The 27,117-nt window shown below is 41.5% G+C and overlaps 1 protein-coding gene and 1 non-coding gene across 8 annotated transcripts in view; one reads left to right on the forward strand and one right to left on the reverse strand.

Annotated features, from left to right (window-relative positions):
- LOC107227349 (sodium/calcium exchanger 1) overlaps nt 1-27,117 on the forward strand; it is a 1,225,609-nt gene that overhangs the window by 724,843 nt on the left and 473,649 nt on the right. The window contains exon 6 of one of the 7 annotated variants that reach the window (XM_046741329.1): nt 801-894. The exons of the other annotated variants lie outside the window; for them this stretch is intronic. Coding sequence (XP_046597285.1) covers nt 801-859 — 59 coding nt within the window. The 3' untranslated portion in view covers nt 860-894. Of the gene's footprint in view, nt 1-800; nt 895-27,117 lie in introns of those variants that run through there. 7 annotated transcript variants of the gene reach the window in all.
- On the reverse strand, nt 16,733-16,921 carry LOC124294860. The gene has a single exon (XR_006904807.1). It is a non-coding gene; the product is annotated as a U2 spliceosomal RNA (small nuclear RNA).

The following is a 27,117-nucleotide window of genomic DNA, read 5'->3' on the forward strand; positions in this document are numbered from 1 at the left end:
GTAAATCCTGGCTGTCCTTTTGACTGTTTGGTGATATATTTAGATTTACTATTATTTGATTGTTACCTTTCATACTTATTACTCACTATCTGAATTTTATTTTGGTTCTGCAAGACATCAAAGTGTCCACTGTCTCCTTCGCCGGTGAAGAGGAGCGAGAATTGTGTTTCATTTTGTGATCCGATCTGGTGTAGATGAATTTGTTCTTCGCGATACACGATTAAACATATCTTAAAAATGTCCGCAGCTGCAGCTAATTCTGCTTCTACCCCGTATATTCCATTTTTATTCATATGTGATTTGTAATCACCAGGTGACCTAATCACAGCACCGTTTGACTTATTACCTGTAATAAAACTCGCAAATGTAGACCAATTATCCACTATATTTGAAACGACACTCAGTCTCACCTCTGCGTGTCGATCTTGAGTGCCGTATACACAATACGCCAACGCGCGAAAAAGACAATTCCCGTCGGGAATCATCTTGATAATTTTCGTTTGCATGGTCATTTCTTGCGCGTCAGAAACAGATGCCTATAAAGATATTTGTCAAAGACTGTCATAAACAGCCGATGACAGCTGTCAAAGGGTTTGCTAGATGCTTTTTGTTTTGTTTTCGGGATCTCACCCCACCGCCAACTTCATGCGTATACTATTGTTATTATAATCTTTTCTTTACTATTGTTATTATAATCTTTTTCTGCGTTCATTTGTTTGAAACTTTTTTATTAGATAGAGAGATATACTGATAAATGATATTATTCAATTAAAAATATGGAGTAATCATTTATATTACAGAGAAAAACGATACGAGGCAAGATGATGAGGTGTGCAATGGAACTCGCGCGCCGATGTGACGTGCCGCGCTAAATAAATTAATTCTTTTCCTCCGGTAATAATAATTTCCTCATCAATTCCAAATACGTTATGGATAAAAACTTTGACGTAGAATACGATGGTTGTGCTAAGAACTCGCTACGAGGTTGGGGCAATTGTTAAAGATCGATTAAAACATATTAATTGTTTATAACAGTATAAATTTAGGAATAATCGTTAATGAAAGAATTGTTGTAATAAAGTTCATTTTATTAGCTTTGAGATGAAAAAAACGAACTTTCCAGCTCAAATAGAAACGGCGTTATGAATTTTTGAAAGTGAGTCTTCCAAGCCAAAAAACACCAAATTATCAAATTTTCGATCCCCTCTATTTTACGAAATATGTAAAATAAAAAATCCTCGAATACGTATCCCTATTTTTTCGGTATAGAACCCGTCAAAAAAAATTTCAGCTAGATCAAAAATGTGTCGGTCACAAAGGTGTTCGGTTGTAAAAGAATGTCCCATGTACATTAAAACGTATCGCGCAATATTAGTTTTACACAGCATGAAGTATTTTCAAAATGATTTCATAAAATATCACCATTCACCATTTGTAGATATTTGGAAATATGTTCGAAAAATACGATTGAAACAAAACGGGTACGAATCGTTGTGGTCGCGTTTTATAAAGCATCACTACGACCTTGCATGACTATTCTTCGACATAGGTATCGAAATCATTCTAAAATTGTACATCGCTTCTTACACACAACTCTACTGACAATAATGAAATAATTTTACGTACGAAGCTATTTTACTAGTGAAAAGGGTTCCAAAAAATGATTATATATAATATTGGAACACTTTATTCATGTTACTATGGATATATGAAACAATTATTGACATCGACGTTGAGGATTATTTTTATACCCTCTGAAATATTAAATACATGGAAATAGTATCCGAGATTCGAGGTAACTATGAAGCTGCGAGTTGTGCGAAACAGTTCCTTCTCCCGGTTGATGGGAGTTTCTAACATCCTTTGCGAAGTAATATAATTTGAACATAGTTCACCACTCCATGAAGATATCCTCGCGGCATGTCGATCTGCATGTGACATTGTGACCGTCCAACGGTTACGATAGATTATCCTGTAAAATATAAGCGTGCTTATTTGGTTGTTTTGCCTTTTCAACGCAGAATCCATAACATGATTAGTACTTGTCGATAAAAATATACTTCGGCACACAATTCGTGCCCTCCCCTCCTTATCATACAAGGACTCATACGAATACATCGGTCCTTTTCTGTTCTCTTACAACCATGTGTCGGCGCGATCTCACTGTACACAAAAATGTTAAAAGTGAATGGTTGAATCTGATGAAATGGAATAGTGTGATTAAAAATTTTGATCATCTTGAATGATCCGAAAAGTTGAGATAATTCTTTTGAAATTAAGATATTCATTTTTTACGAATCACTCTAAATTTCACCGTGTTCAATATTTTACTACCGATAGCAGATATCTAATGTAGGTCATTCGGAATGAATATGAATGGGAAATTCCTCGTCAAACCCGACAGATTATTTATAATCGGAAAGATTTTTTACAGAATGTATAAAATGGTAGAAGCCTCGCCAAAAATGGTACCATTAAACAATTAGTTTGTTAATAACAATTACAATGTTCAATGTTTCCGGATAAACCAAAGTTTTTACGAGAGCTCATTCTCTCTGCTCGCGAATGTGCTGTGAATCATTTTTCTACGTCAAACAGAACCGGAGATGAGATATTGATTCTTCAAGTTTACTGCGGCTCATTTTGCAACAAAACTGAATGACTCGTCGCTTCCGGAAAAAAAATTGTAGAAATAGGTTTTTACTTTTTATGCTCACATTTCACTTCGAAAAAGCTTTCATTGTTTTGGAATATACGCGGTCATTTTTTGTCAGGATGATATTTCTGACTCAAGAACCTAAATTAAAACCCAACTGACTTTTTATGGTTTATATGATGAAATAATAACAGTCGTGATATTTATTTTCCTTAAGATTTGAAATTTCTCGCATATTTGCATCGTATTCAGGGTATATGTCAACACGTGTAAATTTCTCCAATTATCGGAAAAGAAAATTACCGTACGATTACAATAATTGAACTCTCCGAGCATTCGAATCTAGGCTCCGATAAAATTGTGGTATTTGCAATGAAGCATTCAGCAATTCTTATGTTCTGCACACTCCTAACGAAAAATCAAAATGATTATATAATATATGAAGAGAACAGTGAAAAAAAAAAATTTGAAACACGTACACAATTTGGTTACTCAATATTTTGAAAAATGTATAACAAAACGACGATCGCAACAAATGTCAACAAAACGACGATCTTTCGAACACCACTCTTTCGAAGCAAACGTAAACAAGACGATTTGTTTTCTACATTTTTTTTTCTTTACTAAGAAAATGCTGGAAGTCCCTCCTCACTCCTCATCGGTATACATTTTCGTAGAAATACAATGAGCATCATGAGTACAATGAGAACACTCTAGGGCGAGTGTTTCCATACTTATGAACGGTAATGTATATTCATTTGAAAAAAAACGGCAATTTCTCAAATAATGAATTGGAAAATGTAAATAAATTCACACAGAGTACCTTTTAGTAGTACTTTGGTGTAACCAATTATGGGGCAGATCTGAGATGGTTGAAAACAAAGTGGCCGAGTTGACGGAGAATTCTTCCTTTTCGGGTTAAATTCCAAAAGTATCAATTTTTGGAAAAAAAAGGCGGGAACCTAAGTTGTTCAGAATTTGATTCTCAACAAGTTTGTTGCCATTCATTTATACCATTAAGCTCAAAATAAACGAGATAATGGAAATATTGCGAATTTGTCGCGTTTTTCAGGTTTAATTCCAAAAATCTTGATCCTAGAAGAAAAACTGTAGGAACTAAACTTGTAGAGAGTCAAAATTTATACAACTTTTGTTGTCATGGTTTTCCTGTAAAATCAAAACCGGCCGAGTTATTCAAGAAAAACCATTTTAACCTGAAAAACCATTTTTCGAATATACGCATAAGCATGATTTGGTCGCCATTATGAATTGACACTCCCAGTGACCCCCCCGAGACAGCTGTGAAAAAAAAATTTTCGTACAAATTATTTACAAATCAACCGGGGAATTTCGATATCAATTCTGATGATGATCCAAGAAATAAAAAGGTTGATCGAAAAAGAAATCCGAAAAAATTAAATTTCCGTTTCTTCGAATGAAAAAAGCCGTTTTCCCGAAAAATTTCTTAGGAACTTTCGACTCCAATTTTGACAAGGATTCGCCCTGTCAAGTATTTGCTGTGAATTATGAATCACCCTGCATAGCAAGTGCAGATTTGGCAGGATTTTTGTAAATGATATCTATAATTGCATAACAGAAATTTGCAGTATAAAACACTTACCATTTCAACGAACGATTCGTTCATCGGCGCGTCAAATTTAACCTTTTTTCGGTTCAGCTGTGTGACGTAACTTATCTATTGTTGCACTCACAAGATTATTGTTGTTTGTAACAAATATATGTATACACACTAGCCGCGTGAAAATTTGCACGTGATTAGAACTTGTGACACGGCAAATTACCAAAACACTCGCGTTTGCTTCGTTCACCGCGAAAAGTGGATGTGGACGGTACGCGAGGAAACGCAGAAGTGACGGCCGCGCGGATAGTGGGGACAGTGGCGTGTGAGGGATAGTACTAGGAATTCGAAGAAGTTGATCCCTGCGAGAGTTCCAAATTTCTGTGAAATCTTATAGGATAGTGCCGGACTTTGATGTACAGCAGTAACACATACCCCGACTTTTCGTAGGTCGTATGCGATGCAGAAACTAACCCAAAACTCACTAGCGTATCCGTAGCGTATACCATCTACGAGAAGTCACGGTGTGTAGTTTTATAACGATTTCCACCTAATGAGTAACTTTCAGGTAATTCGTCTCATGTAAAAAAAACATTTGGTAGCATCATTCGGAACTAGGCGTAATTGACAAATGAAACGAAGCAAATAAAGTATGAAATCCTTATTTGTTGAGAATTAAAAACAGAAAAAATTGGCAAGCAAATCTTCATCAGAATTGTAACAAGGATCGGCCCTGTAAAATATTTGCCATGAATCTTGAACCTTTGTATGCAGTAATTGTATGTATGTACAATGACAAAGATTTTTTGCGGGATGGATTTCTAGTATTGTTAAACATATTCGGTTCAGAAACAATTTCGCGTATATATGAGGGTAATCTTTAAAACAGGCTTGGACGATTGTCAACCGCCCCCCCCCCCCCCCCAGATTTGCTATAAATAAATAAATAATGGTCTGTTCAAAAGAACAATTGTTGATCTCAACCCCAAACCCTCACGCCTATGCATGCGTGTTTCCTGCAATTTCAGTATTTATTTTACTGCCGCATCTAATCTTTCGGTCAATAATCTGTAAGTATGACAATTTTGCGGACACTGATGCTACTATTAGATAGGGATATCCGGAGCGTATATGAGGCATTCTTTGTCAATTATTCGCGATTCTAATCTGCCTTTTCGACAAACGGGAATTAATGGATAGGTATTTTCGTTTTTGTTAATGATTTTCTATCAAATCGACGGAAGAAGGCAGACTTAAGTGGTGCGTACTCGACGTAGAATGCCCCAAAACCCTTCATTAAAATGAAAAAGTATAATTTTCTTTCCGGAACTACGACTCAAAACGAGAAAAGAAACAGTATAATATTTTAATATTGGGTTTTGGAAAAGTCATGAGCATTTAAAAAAAAATTGTGCGAAATTTTGAAAAATTTATGGAGTTTGGATAGGTTGAGACAAACATCTAAAATATTTTACACAGACTGCTTTTGGCAGGTACAAGAAAGTGTAAAATTTTCAATAGAATCAAAATTGATCGGGGTCACGGGTTGGTCGGTTTTGCATGGAATGCCCCGTTCACATACACTCGGGCTACGTGCTATTACGAATAGTTACCGCGATTGTGAACTGATGTTATCATTTCCAAACGATGCCTTATGATATGCACAAATTTCAAAATCTAGCGGTTATTCTGAGTGAGTTGTACATTTTTTCGTATCCACCTAAAAGCCTATGCTCTCGTCGGTACTGCAGATTGTTGCTTTAGCAGAAACATAGGACGTGTGCGTATTACCATGTGGTGTTACCATCTGGTACCGCTGCTGTCGACTACAGCGCTTCTGGAGGTTCAACGTTGAACTAAGTTACAGACTTGTCGTGCATCAGAACGGGCTCCTGTCACCTGAAAATCTCCCGCACAAATCGTGCCATATTTACAGAAAACTGAATGGTGCTATACGTTTTCCCGGATTACGTGTGTGTTTTTGTACGTCGGTATCTCCCTGGCAAAAGTGAAATAAATTCTGATATCGTACAAGCGGTGAATATTCAACAAGTCGCTAGCCAGATCGGCCATGTTTGACGCGACGTGATTTTATTGAGTTCATCATTATTTTCATTAGACGTTATCAGTGATCTGCGATAGTAGTGACTGAGATACGGACGTGCAATTTTATTTAAGCTATCTTTTAAAAATTTTCCCAGTCAGATTCATACCCCCGTTTTATCAGGATTTGTGCGGGCGATTTCCCCGCTTCTGACGTCACGAAATATATATAGGACATGCCAGGTCAGCGGCACTTTAAGGTGTGAAAATAAAGGCATGTTGAGAATATACAAATATTGGCGCCTTTTCTGTGTGTGGATATAGACGAAGGATCGAGCTAGTCAATAGTAAAATTAGAATGAGACGTTAATACGTAAGATATGTTTTTGTTCTGATTCTGGACTTTGGTCTGTGGATTTCCACCTTCTTCCAGTCTGCATGTATTTGCACCATGATACACTCATGTATATCAGTTTCCGTTATCATACATTAATAAACGCAATCTTTTCATTTCACGAATAATTCACCGTGTTGTGTTATCTCGTTTGTTCCTTACCCCAAGGGTCTCAAGCTACAGAAACTATAACTAATTTTCAACAAAGCACATATTTAGGAAAAAGTTTCGTTTATCCAATGTTACATATAAGATTCATTTATCCAACTGTTGTGTATGTTGTCAAAACCTAACCACTTGACGTATTATTTTTTTTCACACTTCTTAAGCACCTTCTCCACAAGATAGATGTCTGGATGTTCAACCTTAAGGAGCTCCTGTTCATAGAAATCACCAGAGATAGGTTGATCTTGATAGTCTTTGAGCTTGTACGTCACAGGATAAGTTCTTTCCACTGGGCTTATTGTGAATATCTCCGTTGTCTAATTGGGAGTGTAACCATTCTCAAAGACGTTTTTGAATTTGCTGATTCGAACTTTGTCACCAGTTTCGAACTTGGCCGGTTGGATAGGTTTCGCTCGAAGCTCTTCGTACGCCTGACATAATACCAACCTTTCGTTCTCAACGGTGACATCAGTTGGTTTCATTCCTATGGTTCGGTGATTGGCGTTGTTGTAAGCCGAAACCAAATCAGATAAGATATCGAGCCACTTGTAGCTTCCTTGCATACTGAACCGTTTCCACATTTGACTTTTGAGCGTGCGATTGAAGCTTTCGCAGATCAAAGCCTTCACATTACTGTACGTGAAGTAAAGTTTGATTCCATAGCGTGACCTAAGAGATTCACATTTCGAGTTATAAAATTTCGTTCCTCTGTCGACGTGTAATTTTTCCTGTACCCGTCTGTGGTCATGCCCAGATTCCATTGCCTTCGTCACAGCATCTCCAGACTTGCTCTTTATCGGTATAGCCCACGCGTACTTTGAATAGATATCAATAACTGTGTGCATGTACTTGTAGCCTTTGTTTTGTCCAGCGCCTCACATCATATCAACAAGATCCGCCAGCCAGGTCTCGTCGTTGCCGGGTACGTCTTCACGTCGACGCGGGTAATTCCTGCGTACAGGCTTATGCAGTTCCGTCACCAGTGTTTCCTTTTTCTCGTTCATATTCCAACGCTCTTAATCTGGTGTCCAATTTGGAAATGATTTCAGCGTTCCGAATCGACAGGTCTCTGCCTGTTTAAAAGTCCGTGTAAAAGGTATCCAAGGCTTTCTCTGTGGTGTTCTCCAAAGCTTTGATCATTTGATCGAGCTTGTCGATTTGTTTTTACAGCACGTTGGAATTTCGTCTTAAGATTTTTAAAGTTACAGCATTGTTCGGCTCTGCGGGATATGCGACATTGCACAATTACTTGTTCTGTATATCGTAATGCCAGTCCGCTGGTATTTGAAATCCGACACCCGGAGGACCGCGAGTGCTCGCAGCTGTGTTTTTATCCAGATGCCGTCCGAACACCTGTACGATCATCTCGGTAATGAATGCAAAACCGATACAAGATGCTTGATGAATGATTCCTGCTTCGCGTAATTCTTCGTTAATGCAGATTATTTCGTTATTGTAACTCGGAATTCTTGCTTCCTGAGATACCATGGGTAAACGAAGACGCTTCACTAACTCGTTTGGATCATCCCAGAAACCGTATTCCGTTTGAACACTTTGTCGAGTGATCATAGCTTGCGGAAGTAGAGCTTCACCTTTTCGCCGAGGTGACGGGAAATGATGCATCAATTCAGTAATAACAGTTGTGAATTTGTCAACTGTTATCGTTTGGAACAGCCCCATCGGATGAGTAATACTTTTCATGCGCGTTCGTTGCGAGGATTATGTTTTCAAAACTTTTCCGATCTCTGGCGCTCACATAAGACCCGTCAGGCTTCTATTTGGACAAAACTTCCAGCAAACCCTTTGTTTTTGGGAGAAGCGTATTACCAATACGAATGTAGTCACTCTCAAAAGATATCAACGAATCACCAATCATTAGTTCGTTTGAGAGGTTGCGTACACCGTACACGTTGTACAATTCACTTTGCGTCTTCACATCTCTCATCAGTCCAAAATACTCATCCTCCATTTCCTCGACCGGTGTTTCTATGATTGTTTCACCTTCTGCCAAAGCGAAGGAATCGTCTATTTCCGAGACAGTTTTATTTTTCGTTTCATTTTTCATCTGCTTTATTTCTTCTTTAATTTCTTCCACCTCTTGTCTTACAGGTTTAGTATCTTTTGTAACATTCACCAGTTCTTGCAACGGAGTCACCACTGGTTTGAAAACGTCACTCAATTGACTCAGAAATTTCTGAGCCGTACATTCCTTGCCCAACTGGAGCAATCTGTGTTTTCGACGGATTGCAGCACTTGCTTGAGCGATTCGATGTAGGACATTTTTTCGCTTGGAAATTTCAGAGCTCTGCATGTTGAGGCAACTAAGTCTACAACACTACTGCGTCTCTTGCTTGGAAACGTTAGTTTTCATTTCTTCACCAGGCTAACAAAAGAATCAGATCCCTTCCTGTATTGTCCTTCGTTGAGCTCACTGTCTTTGTCGATCACCAGAAACCCGTACTTTTCACCGTTCCAGTATGCAGAGCACACACTTTCAAACTCTGTGTAAGACATATTGGTGTTAAAATGGTCGTTGTATACGTGTCTTTGGTTCATGTCGTCTTGTTTGAATAACACGAGTAAGTTCACGTTGTCGCGCACGAGATGTTTGGGAATACGCGCGTACGTCTGACAGATATAGAAACAGTCAACGTCTTGATGTCTACCCACGCAAAAGTAGGCTTTTATATCGTTCTGCTTCTCGCATGCTACATCGTCAAATACGATTATTGAGTTTGGTCGTGCTACTTACGGTGTAATGACTTGCTCACGCTCTGTTCACGCAAAATACTCAATATTCTCAACATTGTCCAACAACCGCTTCAACAATTGGTATCTCGGTTGGTTGAGGGATTTTGAGTGGATATAGATATTCTTAAATCTCAGTCCGTTGGGATGGGTTATAACTGTGAGCAGCGCATTAGTTTCACCACAATTCGATGGTCCACAGAATATTGCACGTACATTATTCGGGCGTAATTCACCGTGCCGTTTCTGCCTTTTGACATTTCGCTCTGAAAGTTTGTCGAAATTCATTATTATTCAAGCTTAGTCGGTTGTTTCTCAAACCGCATCTCGGACATGACTGATCGGATTTGCTATAAGTATCTCGTTTTGGAAGCACTTTTCTGCAGTCAACGCACGTACATGATCGTGTATAAAGGTGAACGAAGCAGCAGGCGGCAATATAGTGGCAAGGAACTGGTGAATAAAATCATCAACAGCCTTTCAGTCGAATGACATGTACCTAGTTATCAGAACTGTGGGCTTGGTGTAAAATTAACAAAGAGACTCGCGCGGGGTGATCCGGGAATCCATCTTCTCGGCGAAACTTGCAATGATCGCGACATTGCTCACTAGCAGAATCGTGAAAATCTCGAAGTTAGAAACGAGGTTGATAGGGTGTTGGCTCGGAAAGCTTGGAAACGGGTTTTCGCGCCGGACGCTAATCTGGGTAAAAAAGCAGCGGCTTGGGCAATAGCTAATTCAATCAAAGTGAAATTCAAACTTGGAATGGGAAATTTGAAATCAAAAAGTGCGACCTTGAGAAAAATTATGAATGTTGCAAATTTTTCTATGGTTCCAAGCAACGATGCTGTAGTATCTATCGAATCTGCGCTGAAGGGGGCCATTTATCTATGGAGATGATGATAGTTCATGCACTGGGTTGCGAAATAAGGACGAGACGTCTTGTAGAAATAACTATTCATTGATGTCACAATTGAAGAGGCACAGTGGCCGAGGTAATGCTATTCGCATAGTTTCACAAGTCGAAACGATCTGCTCACGCTCTCTCTGCTAGAAGCTCTCCTTTCCAGCAAACACACGTTTACACTCATGCACGCTCGCACACGCTCGAGGATTAATATAGCGCGCGAGACAGATACGACGCGCGATGTGCGAACAGAGGCTGAAAACGCTGTTGAAGAAACGCGTGGTGAAGGTACAGTGCGAACACCTCACGTTCTACCAGTACCTTCAAAAGTCGGTGGTTTTCTACCGTTTCTCATTCGTATTTTCGCTGGACTGAGTGCCACAGGCACGTTAGTCGGTGGTGCAGCAGGTATAGCAAGAGCTGTGAACGATGCAAGTGCTGCTAAACGAGAACTGAAAAAGGTCAAACGACACAACGAAACTATAGAAGCTATTGCGATGGGTAAAGGGCTTTACATGGAACCGTATGAAACAGGTGTTGGTCTTCATCTTTCAAAAAACTAGATGCGATGCTACCACATCGAGCGTTGACTGATTGGGCCTTGTTGAAATATGCGAAAATCTTTAAGGTTCCGCATTTCCACGGTGTTTTCATGCGAAACGAAATGCCCAAAAACGGTCCACTAAAAACCGAGTCAGGTATCATCAACATTGATGACAAAGACGGTCCGGGAACACACTGGGTCATACAAGAAACGAGACAATAATATTGATTACTTTGACAGTTTCGGTAACTTTCAACCACCCTCAGACCTCATAAAATACCTCGGCGTTGGTGGTGTTAAATACAATCATGAAAGGTACCAGGATTATGATACATTTGCATGCGGACACTTGTGTCTGAAATTTCTGAGTGTTGAGCTATGTAAACATAGTACATGATTTATCAGAGTCAGTCTATCACTCGCAGTCATGGATGATTCATTAACGTGAACAATTTAGGGGAACATTTCGATTCTCGAGGCACTATATTCCCCACCGATCGAACTTGCTCGTGATGAAAGTTACGCGATTGACCTGATAGAATTGTTAACCTTGAATTCGATTCCCTACGTTGATGTTGGTCACAATGAAATTTACGTAGCTGATAAAGGTATCACCATACCAAGCGGCAACTATGAGATCGAGGACATGGAAAAGTATCTTCAAAACGAGCTGAAAAATGCAGATATAAGGCCAGCATCAAACCCATCAATAATACATCACGCAACGAAACCACATGCAACCACACGATTGACTTTGAATCGAATGATTCCATTGCTTAACTTATGGGATTCAAACTACGTGTTTTGTGAGTTGATAAGATTCACGAATCAGCCGTGCCTGTAACTATACTCAACGTCAACGCGTTGCGAGTTGAGTACAGCATTACAACGGGCGCCTACGTCAATGGACATAAAGTACACACTATTCACGAGTTTTTCCCGAGTGTCCCACCAGGATATAAGATTGTTAAAGTATTGTCGCACGTCATTCATCCTCCGATCACCGTCAGGACCATAGATCACGTTCAGCTCCGGTTAGTAGATCAAGACGGTGACCTGGTTAATTTTCGTGGAGAGGTTATCACTGTGAGACCTCATATCAAATCGCAATTAAGAATGGGAATTGTATACAACAGACTGTCAAAGAGTGGGTATATCAGTAAGTCGGCATGCCCTGATCAAGTCAGTCATCGATCGATTCTCGAACGGTTAACACCTCAAAACGTGGAGTTCCTGGTAGCTCGGGGTCTGAAACTGACACGTTTTGAAAGAGGAATTTCCGACACCTAAAAATCCGATTTTGCTGTTTTATCATCTGCTACGTACCATGGAGGAAGAAATTGTGGTAAGTTGGTATATGGACAGCTCTTGCAAGCACAAACAGCAGTTCGTAGGAGCCAGTCCTACGAGGCATATCCATAACTGTGCTCTCCCTCTCATATCACGTGCCTATTAAAACAAAGGATCCAGCAAAGTATTTACTGGCAATCCTTACGTTGGCCCCTGTCCCGTTCCCTTAAACATTCGAACACCAGTCGTCTTTGACGAATCCGTTGCGCATTACGAGATTCACGCTACAAACCTTACGCCTCGTCAACTTTCAACAACAGCCATGAAATTCGAATTACCGTTCAGCATCAGGATTTATGCATATTACTCAGCAAAAGTTCGGTACACATTCATGGACGACTCCTCAAACCTGATGGAACAGCTAATGTGAACACACAGCTCGTAAACAACCCGATCTGTCATTCGTTTGAAGAAATTTGCTACGAAATTGATGCAGTTGAAATTGATAGAAGCATGAACGTTGGCTTGACTAGTCTCATGAAGAGTTACGCTTCCCTGCACCCTGGTCAGACTTGGCTGATGGAAAACGCTGGATGGCTTGATGTAGAAGAGAAGAAAAAATTAACCGATGCCGAGGGTAATTTTGACGTACTGATACCGCTCCGCATGATCTTGGGTTTCACCGAAGACTACCGCAAGATCGTTGTCAACGCTAAACATGAGTTAATTCTGACGAGATCAAAAACTGACGTCAACGCAATCATGCAGACTCAAGAGGAGGAATTCAAAATCACGATTAATGCAGTGGAATGGCTAATACCGTATTTGAAACTCATGGATCAGAAGAAAGTTGACCTACTAAATTTCATTTAGAAAGATCCGCCATTTCGATGAGCTTCCGCAGTTGGAAATTGTACGAATATCCCTTACTTCCCACAACATCGAAACACGTTTGAACTGAGAAAACTCCCACTCAGCTTGAAAAACCTCGATACGTCATTTCGGGTTTCCAAACAAGTCGAAAGAACAAGACCGGCAAAAACGCAAATCATTTCGATCATTGTGATATCACGGACGTCAAGCTATTTTTAAACTCTAAATCTTATCCGTACGCTAACCTGAACCTCAACATGAGCCATCATCTGTACGCGCTCCTGTACGAGATGTACGCAAACTTCCAAGCTACCTACTACGACAAGAACCCCGAGCCGTTGTTGACAAAGAGTGAATTCCTTCGAGACGTCCCCTTATTCGTTATCGACTGTTCAATACAAACGAATCTTTGAAGTCGGACCTGTCGACATCCGTCTTGAATTTGAAGCCTAAGCCAATTTTCCCGCTGAAACATCGGCGTATTGCTTGATTGTTCACGATCGTATTGTCGAATACAACCCGCTCAGTGGTGGGGTGAAAAAGTAAGTATAAAGGATGATCCGTTTCTACCATCTCGCACAATTCAAAGATGGAACTTATCGTTGGCATACAAGGCTTTCGTAGACCTTTCAACAATGGTTAGGATCCTGTTGAATAAAATGACTGAACTATCGTTGTAAAGTGATTTCAACCATATCCTGAAAATTGTACTCAATAAAACTGTTTTTCAAAGGATACTTATGACTCAATTTTACATCTTTACCTGAGCTCTTAGGAGGGAATTTGTTTTCAATACAAAGCTTAAGTAGCATTCAACTTTGCTCTCAATCCTTGACCGAGCTGTACACAGTTATGATTTGCATACCCAGAGCGATGGTCACCCAACACCGCAGATCCATCGCTCTGAATGTATACTACCGCAGCTATCGGTTGACCTTGCACTCTGACCTTGACTGAAACCCTACAAAATTTATCGTAGAGTTTACATTACAATTACAAGCCAAATAGAACGTCACGTGGATGATGACGTATCGGCATTCACGTTGGTAAAAAACAATTCTCAGACCATCAATTTTGAAATGTCGCGTGGTTGATGACGTGGGAAAAGAATGTGGGGCGGTTGATGTTACACATCAGCAGTCCTATTGTGGGAAAAGAATTTGAGGTGGTTGACGTTACACATCAGCGGTCCTATTGCGGGAAAAAAATGTCGGACGGGTAACCGACATTCAGGTCAGTGAGAAAGTTTACGCCCCCTGCTGCACGCTCTGCCTTTGGCAGGCAAGCACATCATAGAGACTTTGATCTTCAGTCGCCAAGATTGTTGGTAAAACAGCACTGTTCTGAACTTCGACTGATAAAAATCGTCGATAAAGCAGTGCGATTTTGACCGTCGACTGATACAATAGTCGGTAACGTTGCACGTTTTTGACCTTAAGTCGGTACGGCAGACTGTGACGTTATCGCGGAGAAGGGTTTGAGTCTGGGGAGGATGTCGGTAAGTGTCGGTAACAGGAATCTGTAAGTAGAACTCTCCTTATATTTCTACTAATCTCACCCGAGATCTCACCCCACTCGGAGCCTCGACGTTACCTCGAGCTGCCTTACATCCAACCTTGACAACTGTTGTAATATGATAAATGTTACGACATCGAACTGTACAAGTCACTTGCCCAAAAGGGACAAGTGGCGACATCTTTTTATTTGTTCTCGAAAAGATGCTCGCAATAGTGAACGGGCTCAGGCCCAAGCGAAAGAGAGGACGGCAGTGTACTTTTCGATATCGAACGGCGAGAAAGTCCCGCGAAGAGACTGTAAAATCAGCTGGTTGCTAGTAAAAGATCAACCATCGTTGTTATTGAATGAAGTCAAAATATACAACCTGTTTAATAATACAAAAATGTATACCTCCTGCTCAACCTTTTCAAGAACAACTTGAAATAACATGAATCTCAATTCTTACTTATCGCAACTAAACAGCATCCACGGAGCTCAACCATATGTGAAACTCAGCCGAACAGATTTATACACGACAACATAATGCAGACGCAACTAAGATTCCGTAACGCGAACTTCTTATCTGAACCGCTACTCAACTCAACTAAACACTATCTTAAATAAACGAAAACTCAACTTAGCGCAAGCACAACTAAACGTAACCTCAACTAAATGCAATCTCAAGGTAACGCAACTCAATTAAACACCATCTCAACTGAACGAAAACTTGACTGATCGCAAGCTCAACTAAGCGTAACTTCAATTAATCGCTATCGCAACGCAACCAAAATCAAAGCTTCTCGAAATCCTCGAAGACGTTATTCGCTACTTCGAACACTCCATTTTGGCCATTCGCGACTTACTCGAGAGGCTACACTGAAAAACCCGATAAAGCGACTCGACTAGGTATAGTGGAATTCAGCTGTACTCAATTTCAAAAACGAGAGAGACTCAACTAAAACTCGTGACTCTACTCAACTTTCTGAAGGGCTCAAAATTTACTCTACTCTATCACGCGCACTCAGGCTACGGTCATCAAGCAAAAGAATCGGCAAACGAATTTCGAGTACTTCTCTACAACGCAAATCCAAAACGGCTATCCGTTGTTCGGCAAGCCTTTTCGCAATTATTCTCGAAATTCAATCGCGAGGATAGAAACAGCGCTCACCTTCTACATCCTCGCAACACCCTCTCCATCCCCTCGCGATATTTATGCAGCTCCCAGACTTCGCGCAACTGCCAAAACGTGACTATCTAGCACGACCGCCAGAACTAGGGTGGTTTCAAAAACCTACGACCTGCCGCAACACGGATCTCGATACGCCATCCCATATGTGACGTCATACCCACAAGAATACGCAATAATCGACCCGTCATCGATTTCGTCGATTGCGCAACTCGACGTGCACCTTTAAGAGCATTGCGGCGCAGAACTTGACGTTAAATCGCAATCTCGTCCTCCGCGCAGCTCCATGACGTCTTGGTGCTGAGCTTGGTGCTCCTTTGTCGCTAGTCGGTCCGTCACGAGTTCGCTAGTTAATTGTTGGCAGAGTGAAGGGGAAGTGGCTGCGGCGCGCCGGCCGCCAGCGGAAATCGCGTCCACCTTGGATTCCCGCGACGGGGGGATCTTCATTGGTTCTCCCTCCGCAGCCGCGACATCCTTTCTTCGCAATCGTCGCCAGTCTGCCACCCCGTAATTCCTCCGAATTCGGTGCCGACTGCCTGCCTGATGCCGTTGTAGCTCGAAAAATAAACCAAAAACCTGAAATATCTTCCGCTATTCGCTAAACTGTCCCCTCTCGTTGTTTCGGATGCGTGACTCTAGTCCTGGCGCTCTTTTACAAAGTTTTCGCGAGCCAATCTTAGGAACCCCTAGATTTTGGTTCCGCCCAGGGTTCAAGAAGCTCCTTGTCACAAGCATCAAAAGTGCCACATTACAACACTTAGAAAAACAAATCAAAGGAAATAAAAACAAAGCCATTACTGATATTTATATTACTGATTCCTGAAAGGTGACGGTGTTAATTGTATGAATTATTAAGTGGGACGTTCCCTATGGCAGCGCACTATAGGGTTGATCTGTGGCAGAGCCGAAGCAAGTCCTAGAGACTCTGCCACCTTCCAAAAATCAGTTTAATATTCTGGATCCCCGATGGGGAGCGTATCAGATGTTAAGTTGATGAGAGCCGAAACTTTGATCTTAGCTCAATGAGCCAAGAAGCGAAGGATATAAATAGTATTAATTACAGTGAAGAAGGACAGTCAGGATAATTTTTAGGTAAAGCAGAAAATATTACAAATAATAAAGAAATCACGAATTACTATAATTGACAAAAGGAAGCAAGAAATACAAGTCAATCAGAGAATATCAAAATTACAGCAGAGAGTTACAAATGCAAAGAAACAAGGTACTCGAAGTGAATATTCAGGACTCAAATATTATGATAGAAAATATAAAGAAATACGTAGTATCCAGCTTCAGATATATGCGATAGATGTAAAAGAAATAACGGTAAGATATAGAAAAGAGACAAATATTCTTATCGTATTAATAAAAGAAATTATAAGAAAGATTTTATAACGTGATGTATTTCAAGCGAGAGGCACTACGGACAAAGTACGTGACGGGGATAATAAAGACGAGAACTGAATAGAAAGATGTTATTCAGTACGCCGCAATACTCAAGATTCCAAAAACGACTTGTTACAGCGCGCAGCGATAGTAGATTGCACACGCAGTATATTTACGACGATAATTACTCAAAGATATTCCGTACTAAGGCAACTTGTAATCAAATGAGAAACAATATAGACAAAATAACAGAAATTACAGTGAACGATAGAGATGAGATGATACGAATAAAACAACCTGAGAGAATTTATAAGCTGATTAATTCCCCGATCACTTCAAAGAACAATAGGTAAGCCCTCCAAATAAAGCAGGTCATTATATGAAAAAAGATTTAAAAAAAAGTTAGATAATTACTATTGAAGCATAAGCAAAGCGATAGTAACACGCTGCGATTCAGCCGTATTACATAAGCGAAGGAAATTTAAGAAAGGAAGCAATAGTAACTACAAATTGAATAAGTAAACTAAATAGTCGCGAAGATATTTGCGGTATAAGATGAGGAATAAGGTAATTGGCGAGTCCACGTGACTCACGCAGCCCAAGCTGCGAGAAGAGATGAAAACAAAAAAAAAAATATACGGAAAAGACACACACACGATACGATGCAAATAAATTCGGGCTTCACAATATAACACAGGAAACCTCACTTACGTAAAAAGAAGATGAAGTGGAGAACACTTGAAACAAAAGAAAGAACAGGTTATAGGAGATGCGATGAAGATAAACTATTAACCCATTAAACGCTGGAAATGACACTTTTCATATAATCATGTTTGACCGATTGCCAACAACGCTCGGACAATGGGATTTTGATAAAGATTGGTACCCAACTATTTTCAAGGGTGCTCTTTCAGAATATCGAGGTTAGAGCCATGAAAATTAGATTTTCTATGGAAAATTGGCGATTAAAAAAAAAAAAAGCGAAATTTCGGTGTAGTTTTTTTGAAAAACTATTTATATCGAACCTTTATAATACTCAAATCAGACTCTTTTCTGCAAAAATCATAGAATTTTCATCTGTACTTCAAAAATCTATTGGTTAGGAATTTTTTTTTATCAATTATTTTCAAAATAGCGGCTCGAAAAGGGTGAAATTTTACGTAAAAATCAAATAATGGTTTCTTGCTTGATTTCTCGAGCTAATTGTTATATCTTGGGTTCAACTTTGGATATAACCTTAGTTCAGTGTTTGAATTTCTAAAATTATGGAAATTTTGATAATTAAAAATGGCGGATTGAGGATGGCGGACGAAAACATTGAAAAAAAGTTATTTGGCGCAAAAACTTTGTTTCTAGGATTTTCGGGGTCGCTGATTACAAATCTGAGGTCAGATGTGAAAAAATACAAAATGGTGGATTCAATTATGGCGGACAAAAAATCAAAATTGTACGATCCTGCGCAAAACAATCGCTCTCAGGGTTTTTTGGGGATCCCTGATTACGGATCTAGGTCAGTTTTCACAAAATACAAAGTGGCAAATCCAGTCCATGTGATATTGATTTTTTGTCCGCCATATTGAATCCCCAATTTGTATTTTTTCAAATCTGACCTCAGATTTGTAATCAGCGACCCCGAAAACCCTAGGAACAAAGTTTTTGCACCAAATAACGTTTTTTCAATGATTTCATCCGCCATCTTGAATCCACCATTTTTAATTTTCAAAATTTCCATAATTTTTGATATTCAAACACTGAATCAAGTTTATATCCACAGTTGAACCCAAGATATAACAATTAGCTCGAGAAATCAAGCATGAAACCATTATTTGATTTTTACATAAAATTTTACCCATTTCGAGCCACTATTTTGAAAATAATTGATAAAAAAAATTCCTTACCAATAGGTTTTTAAAGTACACATGAAAATTCCACGATTTTTGCAGAAAAGAGTCTGATTTGCGTATTATAAAGGTGTTACGGGGTGGACTCCGATGAGCGGTAATCGAAGCTTACTCCACGCCCAGCCAAGGTGTTATTTGGCTATTATAGGGTCCGTTGACGTCGACTATGCACTCGCGTGCTACTACTCCCAATGCAGGAAGTGAATAGAGTAAAAAGGAATCGGTTTCAACGGAAGGTAAACGATTTGAAGTATAAGATTGTTTATTATTATCAAGTAGTTGTTGGTGATTTTGGTCAACGCAAAGCAGTCCGTCGAGGAAAAGGGTATGGTTTTGCTTCAGAGGGATATGTGTCTTGCTTGAGCGCTAGGATGGATCTACGAGTTTAGCGGGATGTAGGAGGCAAGCTAGCCGCAAGTTAGAGAAGAATCTGCTGACTCGCCGACGATAAGGGCAGACTACAGAGCGTAAGGTAACTAAGAGTGTGGGAAAGGAATATGAAGTCTGGAGGACGTAACAAAGGTTCGACATAAATAGTTTTTCAAAAAAATTATATCGAAATTTCGCCGTTTTTTTTTTAATTGCAAATTTTCCATATAAAATCCAATTTTCATGGCTTATAACATCGATATTCTGAAAGAGCACCCTTGAAAATAGTCGGGTACCAATTTTTATTATAATCCCATTATCCTAGCATTGTTGGCAATCGGTCAAACATGACTATATGAAAAGTGTCATTTCGGGCGTTGATGGGTTGGTGAGCGAAAGCACGTCCACGCAATATAGGCACTAGACGAAAAGTGTGCCGGGTCGAGTAATGCTTCTCGCAACCCCGCCCGATTTTCGGCGCGTCGCTGCCACGTGATCCTCTCCTTGTCCTGTGCGATCGCTAATTAGGCCAGCAAGTCACGTGAGACGGGTCAACAGGTAAGACGGGCGGTAGTACATCTTCTACCTCGTTAAAATATATTAAATTATCAATCGGTTGTTGAGCGATATGTAGATGGATGTATATCCAGAAGGTGAAGGGTCAAGTCTTCATAGGTGTTGCGGAATACTATATTTAGGGTAAAGGGTTAAATCTTCACACATATATGTATAGGTAAGGTGGAGGGTTGAATCTTTATAGCTATAAAGGCATAGACGTAGGGTGAAGGACTGAGTCTTTCCAGGTACAATGGTATATACGTGAAATGAAAGGTTAAATCTTCATAGCCATATAGCCACAACCGTTGCAAAGGTCGAAGGTCGAAAATCGAAGGTCGAAGGTCGAAAGTCAAAGACAAAGGTCAAAGTTCGAAGATCGAAAATCGAAGGTCGAAAGTCGAAGATTGAAGGTCGAAAGTTTAAGCTCGAAGATCAAAGGGTGAAGGGTTGAATGAGGGCCGGGTGTTGCGGATGGAATGGCTGGGGCAAGGAAGAGAGTGAAGGAGAGTGAAGAGAATCTGTAGAGGTATTAGGGTACATATATGTGGGGTTCGATGTTGAATCTGTCAAGATCTGAGGGCATATACGTGTGTTCGAGGCTAAATCTGTCAAGATCTGAGGACATATACGCATAAGGGCTGATACGCTGGATTTCTGACACGGCGGCTGGGGCGAGATATGTTTATAATATCGAGAGATGTATATACATACATGTCGGCGCAAGAAGCCGATAGCCTAAGCGCTTGACGCTCGTAACTGTCCTACTACTTTTGTTTTGATTTAGATCACGCGAGTATTTGATATTAAATTCCGATCCTAGTAATGTAGCGGGGGGGGGGGGGGGGGTAAGGTACCTGACTTTAATCCTAAAAGTTTACCTTGGGGAAGTTGAGACACGAGAGAGTAGTGATAGTCAGAGGCTCGAGCAAGAAGGACCGAGAGCGTCTCGAAATCCCCACACACCTACCCGCTGCTACAGTAGTATTATTTTTTTTGTAAGAATAAAAGAAAAAAGAAATCAGAATTATGGGTGACTCTCTCGATCACCTCTATTCTCCATTATTAACTCCGACATATATATCTAAAGTAATACTACAGTATTACTTCGCTTAATTGAAATTTCGTCGGTTCGCGCCAGTTAGATGAGTAAATAAACAAGGCCACTTGAAACATATCGAAACACTGTCACGTTGACCTAAACGACGAGTGTGGTCAGTTCAATAATAGGCACTTAAGTGTGAATATACATCAAAAACTGTAAGGTAGAAATAATGGGAATATGATAACTTTTAATGTCGTTTCCTATATTCTTACAGGTAAGAATATTTATCTAGTTTAAGTTGGTCTATAAAGTTGTTACAATCGTGAATAAAAAACTTATATTCTTCAGGAAACACAATTGAGTTTGTGACGTTGCACCTAGAGTGCAAGTCACAACAAACCCCAAACCCGCGGGGAAGAGCCGAACGGGTGAGTCCCGGCCCGTCGGGAAACACCCGAAGCTACCCGAAGCCCACCGACGCTCAGCTGAGCCGAGCGCCAGCCAGCAGTAAGACTGAGTCTCGCATAAAGGAACGACGTAACCGAGTCACCCGGCACGAGCACCCGAGAAAGAGAGAGAGAGAGAGAGAGAGAGAGGGAGAGGGGGAGGGAGAGGGAGAGGGAGAGGGAGAGGGAGAGGGAGAGGGAGAGGGAGAGGGAGAGAGAGAGAGAGAGAGAGCTACAGCCGATCTGCACCTCCCTCCATTCCTCCCCCCGCAACACCGACCCTTCCTCCCTCACACTCCCCGTCGCCCTACACCGCCCCCCCCCCCCCCCGCGCGCGTACCTTTAAGCTTTAAGGAGAGGGAGAGGGAGAGGGAGAGGGAGAGGGAGAGGGAGAGGGAGAGGGAGAGGGAGAGGGAGAGAGAGAGAGAGAGAGAGAGAGAGCTACAGCCGATCTGCACCTCCCCCCATTCCTCCCCCCGCAACACCGACCCTTCCTCCCTCCCACTGCCCGTCGCCCTACACCGCCCCCCCCCCCCCCCGCGCGCGTACCTTTAAGCTACAATTAAGTAACGCTAAGGGCTGAGGCGTGATCAGCCACATCCAACGTCTACAACCACTTTATATATATCTTTTATAGTTTTAAGTCGACTCCCCACCGACAGTTTTACCTATCCACCCAGTCTTGACTCTCTCGCCCCGTCTCTAATTGTTCCTCCCTTCCACATATTTAGTGCGGACTCAAACCCGTCACAAGTTGTTTAAACCAATCGTGACTAAGGATAGAAATTATCACTCAATACATATACCGAGACTATCTCTAGAAACTATACAGTCAATGCGCATGCGCGAGTTTCATCGGCTGTCCGGGCAGGCTGGCCACCACGAGTTTCAGCTGTCAAACTCTGTTTCTGGCGGCGATGTTGGTCATACGAATTTTGGAGGTTACTATCTCAAACAGTCCAGGTATTTAGTCGAAAAGCATTTATTATTGAGTCTGCGGCGCGCGAAACTTGATGCTAATGCTCTTTGAAAATTGGCTGTATTCGACTAAAATGAGAAATCTGTTCAAATGTTGGGTGGTTGGAAGAAACGCAGCAGGTAGGTGAGAACACTCTATTTGATCACTTTTATTATTTCGTACATCAGAAATAACAAGGAAATTTTTTTCTATCGACACGTGATAAGGCCAAAATAATGACATTTCTAATATTCACTGTTATCTGCCTATTTAATTTATTACACATAAAAAGATCATCGCCGCTCCAATTCTAGGGCAGCGACGCGGAGTCGAACAGACTATGATCAATTTAACGTAGCTATTGGCGGAAACGTCCGCACCACGGGTCGAATTCCGGTCGCTACCGATCGATCCCGCGTCAGTCCCCCGCAGTATGGCAACCGCTGCTATGCCGGCATGGACCCAGGATCCGGGTATGGAATCGCGGTCACGGTGAACTGTTCGGGAATTGTCGGAATTGAGCGAAGCCGACGTATTAAGTTCGCTCACGATGATTTTCTCGGGCGTAGCGCTAGAATGGTTGGGATGCAAAAGGGATAGTTGGGTGACGTACGACAAGTTTCGCGCGGCATTGCGATGATGCTTCGGTGACGGGACAGTTGGAGATCACGTGGAGGATCAGGCTAGGTCTCGGACACAGCAACCGGCGGAATCGGTGACAGAGTATCCAGCGTGCATTCGCGGACTATCGAGATGGATGCCACATCCGTATACAATGGAGCAGCAGCTAGATTTAGCGTTTAAAAACCTGATTCCCGAAATCCACGAAGTCCTAAGGAGGAGGGAAATTCGGAATTGGAGCGCGTTGATCTACCTCGCGACCAAGAGAGAACGAAATCTCACGTTGTCTCGCGAGTATAGTCCCCCGCCCGCGCCAAAGGGATCCTTCATTAGCGAAATGGCGTGCCGAACGAAACCCGAGACGACCCGGGGTGCGACAGGATTAGCCGCAATCGCCGAACCGGGAGTAGAGCAGACGATGGTGCAGAGCATGGAGAAGCTGCGGAAGCTGCTAGCGGCCAAGGTAAAGATCCTCGAGGAGAAGCTAATAAAGGCAGTGGCGATATCAGCCGAGAAGGACAAGTCAAGCGGCGTGGAGCGAAGCGGCGGAAACCCGACTCCAGCGAAACCAGCCTTGCCAAAGCAACCCGTGCGAGGTGCGAATCACGGCCATCTCAGCTGATCGGCCAGCGATGTAAGTGTCACGTGCGGCGCGGTCTCGCACGCGACTAATTAACCCTCTACGAGTAGCGTACAAGTTTATATTCATTTTTTCGGTGGATTAGTCGGTGATCGTCCTATACAGAGCGATCCTGGGAATTGGGTAGAAGGATTTATTATTAATATTATTGGTGAATTTTGACGGGATGCAAAGCTTTAATGAAATTTCGAGTGAAGATAACAAATGAAAATATTGGTCGAGGAAGCAAGCATTACAGAAATATTCTTATTCTAAATTGTACACACTCATGCGTTGACTTACTATTCGGTGGGTTATTCCAACCTCGCTCTCGCTCGTACAAATCCAAACGATGGTTCACTCATACAATGGCACACTCGTAACACACTTACAAATTAAACTACACGGCTCTATGAGTTCATGGCACAAATTGCAACAACTTAATATCTAGCTTCGAAGACTGATATCGCGACGCGAGATGCTTAGGCGACCTCGTATGGAATTAGAGGAAATTCGCTCTATTCGTCAGTGATGCGAAAAGACTGATAGACTCTTCACGCGATAATTTCTGAAGGAGTCCGATTTCCGTAGATGTTGATTTTATTCTGTCTCCGACGAGACTGACTTCGCTCGGTCGTACGACACCCCTTGGAGCGTCGGACAGCGAGCAAGGTTTCCGTCAACGTTGCAAATTTGAAACAAAGGCTCGCCTCGCGAAGATAATCCTCGAAGCGCGTGATGTCTAGCGCTCGCCTCATCCCGGTGTTTGTTGCACCCGGGATCCGGCGAGCACGGGAACGCTGACGTTTCAATGGTCAACTGCGCCGCTAAGCTTAGTAATGATATATATTTATAAATATGTATACAGACGGTGTACGTGACATAAGTACGGTGAGCCGTACAGTTTCGTGGCGACAAAGTCTGGGACGAGAGGTTTTGCATGAATTGCCATCTTCCCGGACATAAATTTGTTAGCAGTCCCGACTTATTGCTCGTTTTCTGTTACCATTGCCGTTACGATGATGTATACTCGACGGATTGTCCGCGGTGTTCGGGAAACCAGGACGGGCAGCCTCGCTGAGTGCTGACACGGCGCTCTGAGTGGAAGGCACCACAGCATTGCGTGGCATCTAGGGAGATGTAGAGACGTGCTTTCCGATGCAGACCACGGAGCTAGGCAAACGATAGTTTTTATCGGTATGCGTCAGGGGCACATGGATAAGCGCGTTATTGGATACTGGCTCCTCGCAAACGTATCTCAGTACAGTCGGGGAGAAAATCGCGCTAGAATACGGACAAAAAGTCAACCCTCCCCGTCGCTCGAGTATAGTGTTGCAAACGAATCGGTAGAGTTAGTAACCGTGGAAGTAGAAAATTTGGCCTCTTGATTGACGGTGTGCACGAATCGTCGAGGATAGCGGATATCCCGGAATACGAGGGGGGCGGGGGGGTTCGACGAATGTCAACCGATCTAAGTTAGCGATGTTTCGGTTTGTTGTGGTATTGCAGAGTTAGTGGATAGCGAGAATCGGGAATTACAGGAGTTCCGAGCGCAAGAATTACCGAAAGTTTCAGGGGAATTGGGCCTTACTCATCTCGCGGAACACGCAATTGACGTGCTAGGAAGCGCGCCGATAAAGCAGCGGTACCATCTCGTTTCTCCGAAAGTGCAAGAGGCAATTCACAAAGAGGTGGATCGTATGCTCAAGGATGGGGTAATCGAACCACCCCAAAGTTGGTGGTCAACACCGATAGTGATGGTCAAGAAGCCAAACGGGAAATACCGTTTCTGTTTAGACTTTAGGAAATTCAATAGCGTTTCGAAACAGGACGCTCACCCGATCCCGTTCATGAACGGCATTCTCGATAAATTGCGATCTGTGAAGTACATCTCGACTATAGACTTGAGTCAAACGTACCATCAAGTTCACTTGACACGCGAGAGTCGCGAAATCACTGCTTTTACGGTTGTAGGTCGCGTATTACTTCAATTCGCACTAATGCCATACGGGCACACCGGAGCTCCAGCCACCTTTCAGCGAATAATTGATAAATTCATTGCTCCCGAGATGGAGTCGCATGCCTTCGTGTATCTCGACGACATTATTGTTGTAACCACCGGTTTCCGATCACATTTAATATGGCTATCTCGCGTTCTAGAACGGATAGTATTGGCCGGGTTTACCATCAACCCGGAAAAATGTGAGTTTTGCCGTGACGAAGTTCCGTACCTCGGGTTCAAGGTTGATAGAGACAGCTTACAGGTCGATGCGGACAAGGTCGAGTCGATCCTGGTGTATCCAGTGCCGAAGAATCTGAGGCAATTGTTACGTGGGGGTGAGGGTGTACTGAGCGGTGGTAGTTGATGATTAATTGGATAATCTAGCTCCCACGTAACGACAATGAATAATAATTAAATCTAAGAAAAGACTTACCTTTCGGTAAGCCGGTAATTTGTAGGATCGTGTCGCTATAGACCTGTACAGGTCTGTGAGGTTTGTTTAAATAGTTGAGGCTATTTTATAATAAAGAAAATGGGAAGAAGGTCGCTCAAAATAAATGTTTAAAAAGATTTAACTGGTAAAAGATGAAGTATATTCTGGTTCAATTTAGTTATTGAAATATCTGGTAACAATCGATGGTGATAAATATATATATGAGCCGAAAATAACAATTCATAAAGTTTTCAAGTTTATAAAAATCGTGTGTTATACTATTCTAGAAGATAATATTATTTGGTACCAGGAACATCTACTCTGAACGATGGTTATAACTAGCTGGTCGTGATAATTGTATTGTATCTCTCTTTTTAGATTATCTTAAATCGTTTAATATTATGTATATATATTTAATATATACATTTAATCGTTTAGTCTTATTTGTTAATTCTTGAAAACAATAAGTGGAATTTAATTGGGGGTAGTGAAGCTAGCCACCAATTCTATGCTTGGTTTTTGTGAATTTACTGAAGTAGTTTTGATTATCAAGGTGAACAAGAATTCGTCTAATTTTTTGAGGGTTAACACTCGGATTGACTTAGCTTTTGGGTGAATCGGTCGACGAGATTGAGAGCCGTCGGATCGTGTCGGTCTGCGTCGGTAGATTGCTGGACCAGGGGCCTCACCTCAAATTTGGAAGAGTTGATGAATCGAATGATGTAGAACGCTGGTCACTTAGTCTTTGTGAATTTAGAATGATATCTTGTTATCGAAAGTTTGAAAGTGTCTGTTTGTGATTTTGATGATAAGTTAAAATTGATTGGAACGATTATTTATTAAAAATGATAGTGTAATTATTATTATTTTTACTTAAGATTACCTGATTCGCTTGAATCA

The sequence above is a fragment of the Neodiprion lecontei genome, chromosome 5 (assembly GCF_021901455.1).
Source record: "Neodiprion lecontei isolate iyNeoLeco1 chromosome 5, iyNeoLeco1.1, whole genome shotgun sequence".
NCBI classification, from domain to species: Eukaryota; Metazoa; Arthropoda; class Insecta; order Hymenoptera; family Diprionidae; genus Neodiprion; species Neodiprion lecontei.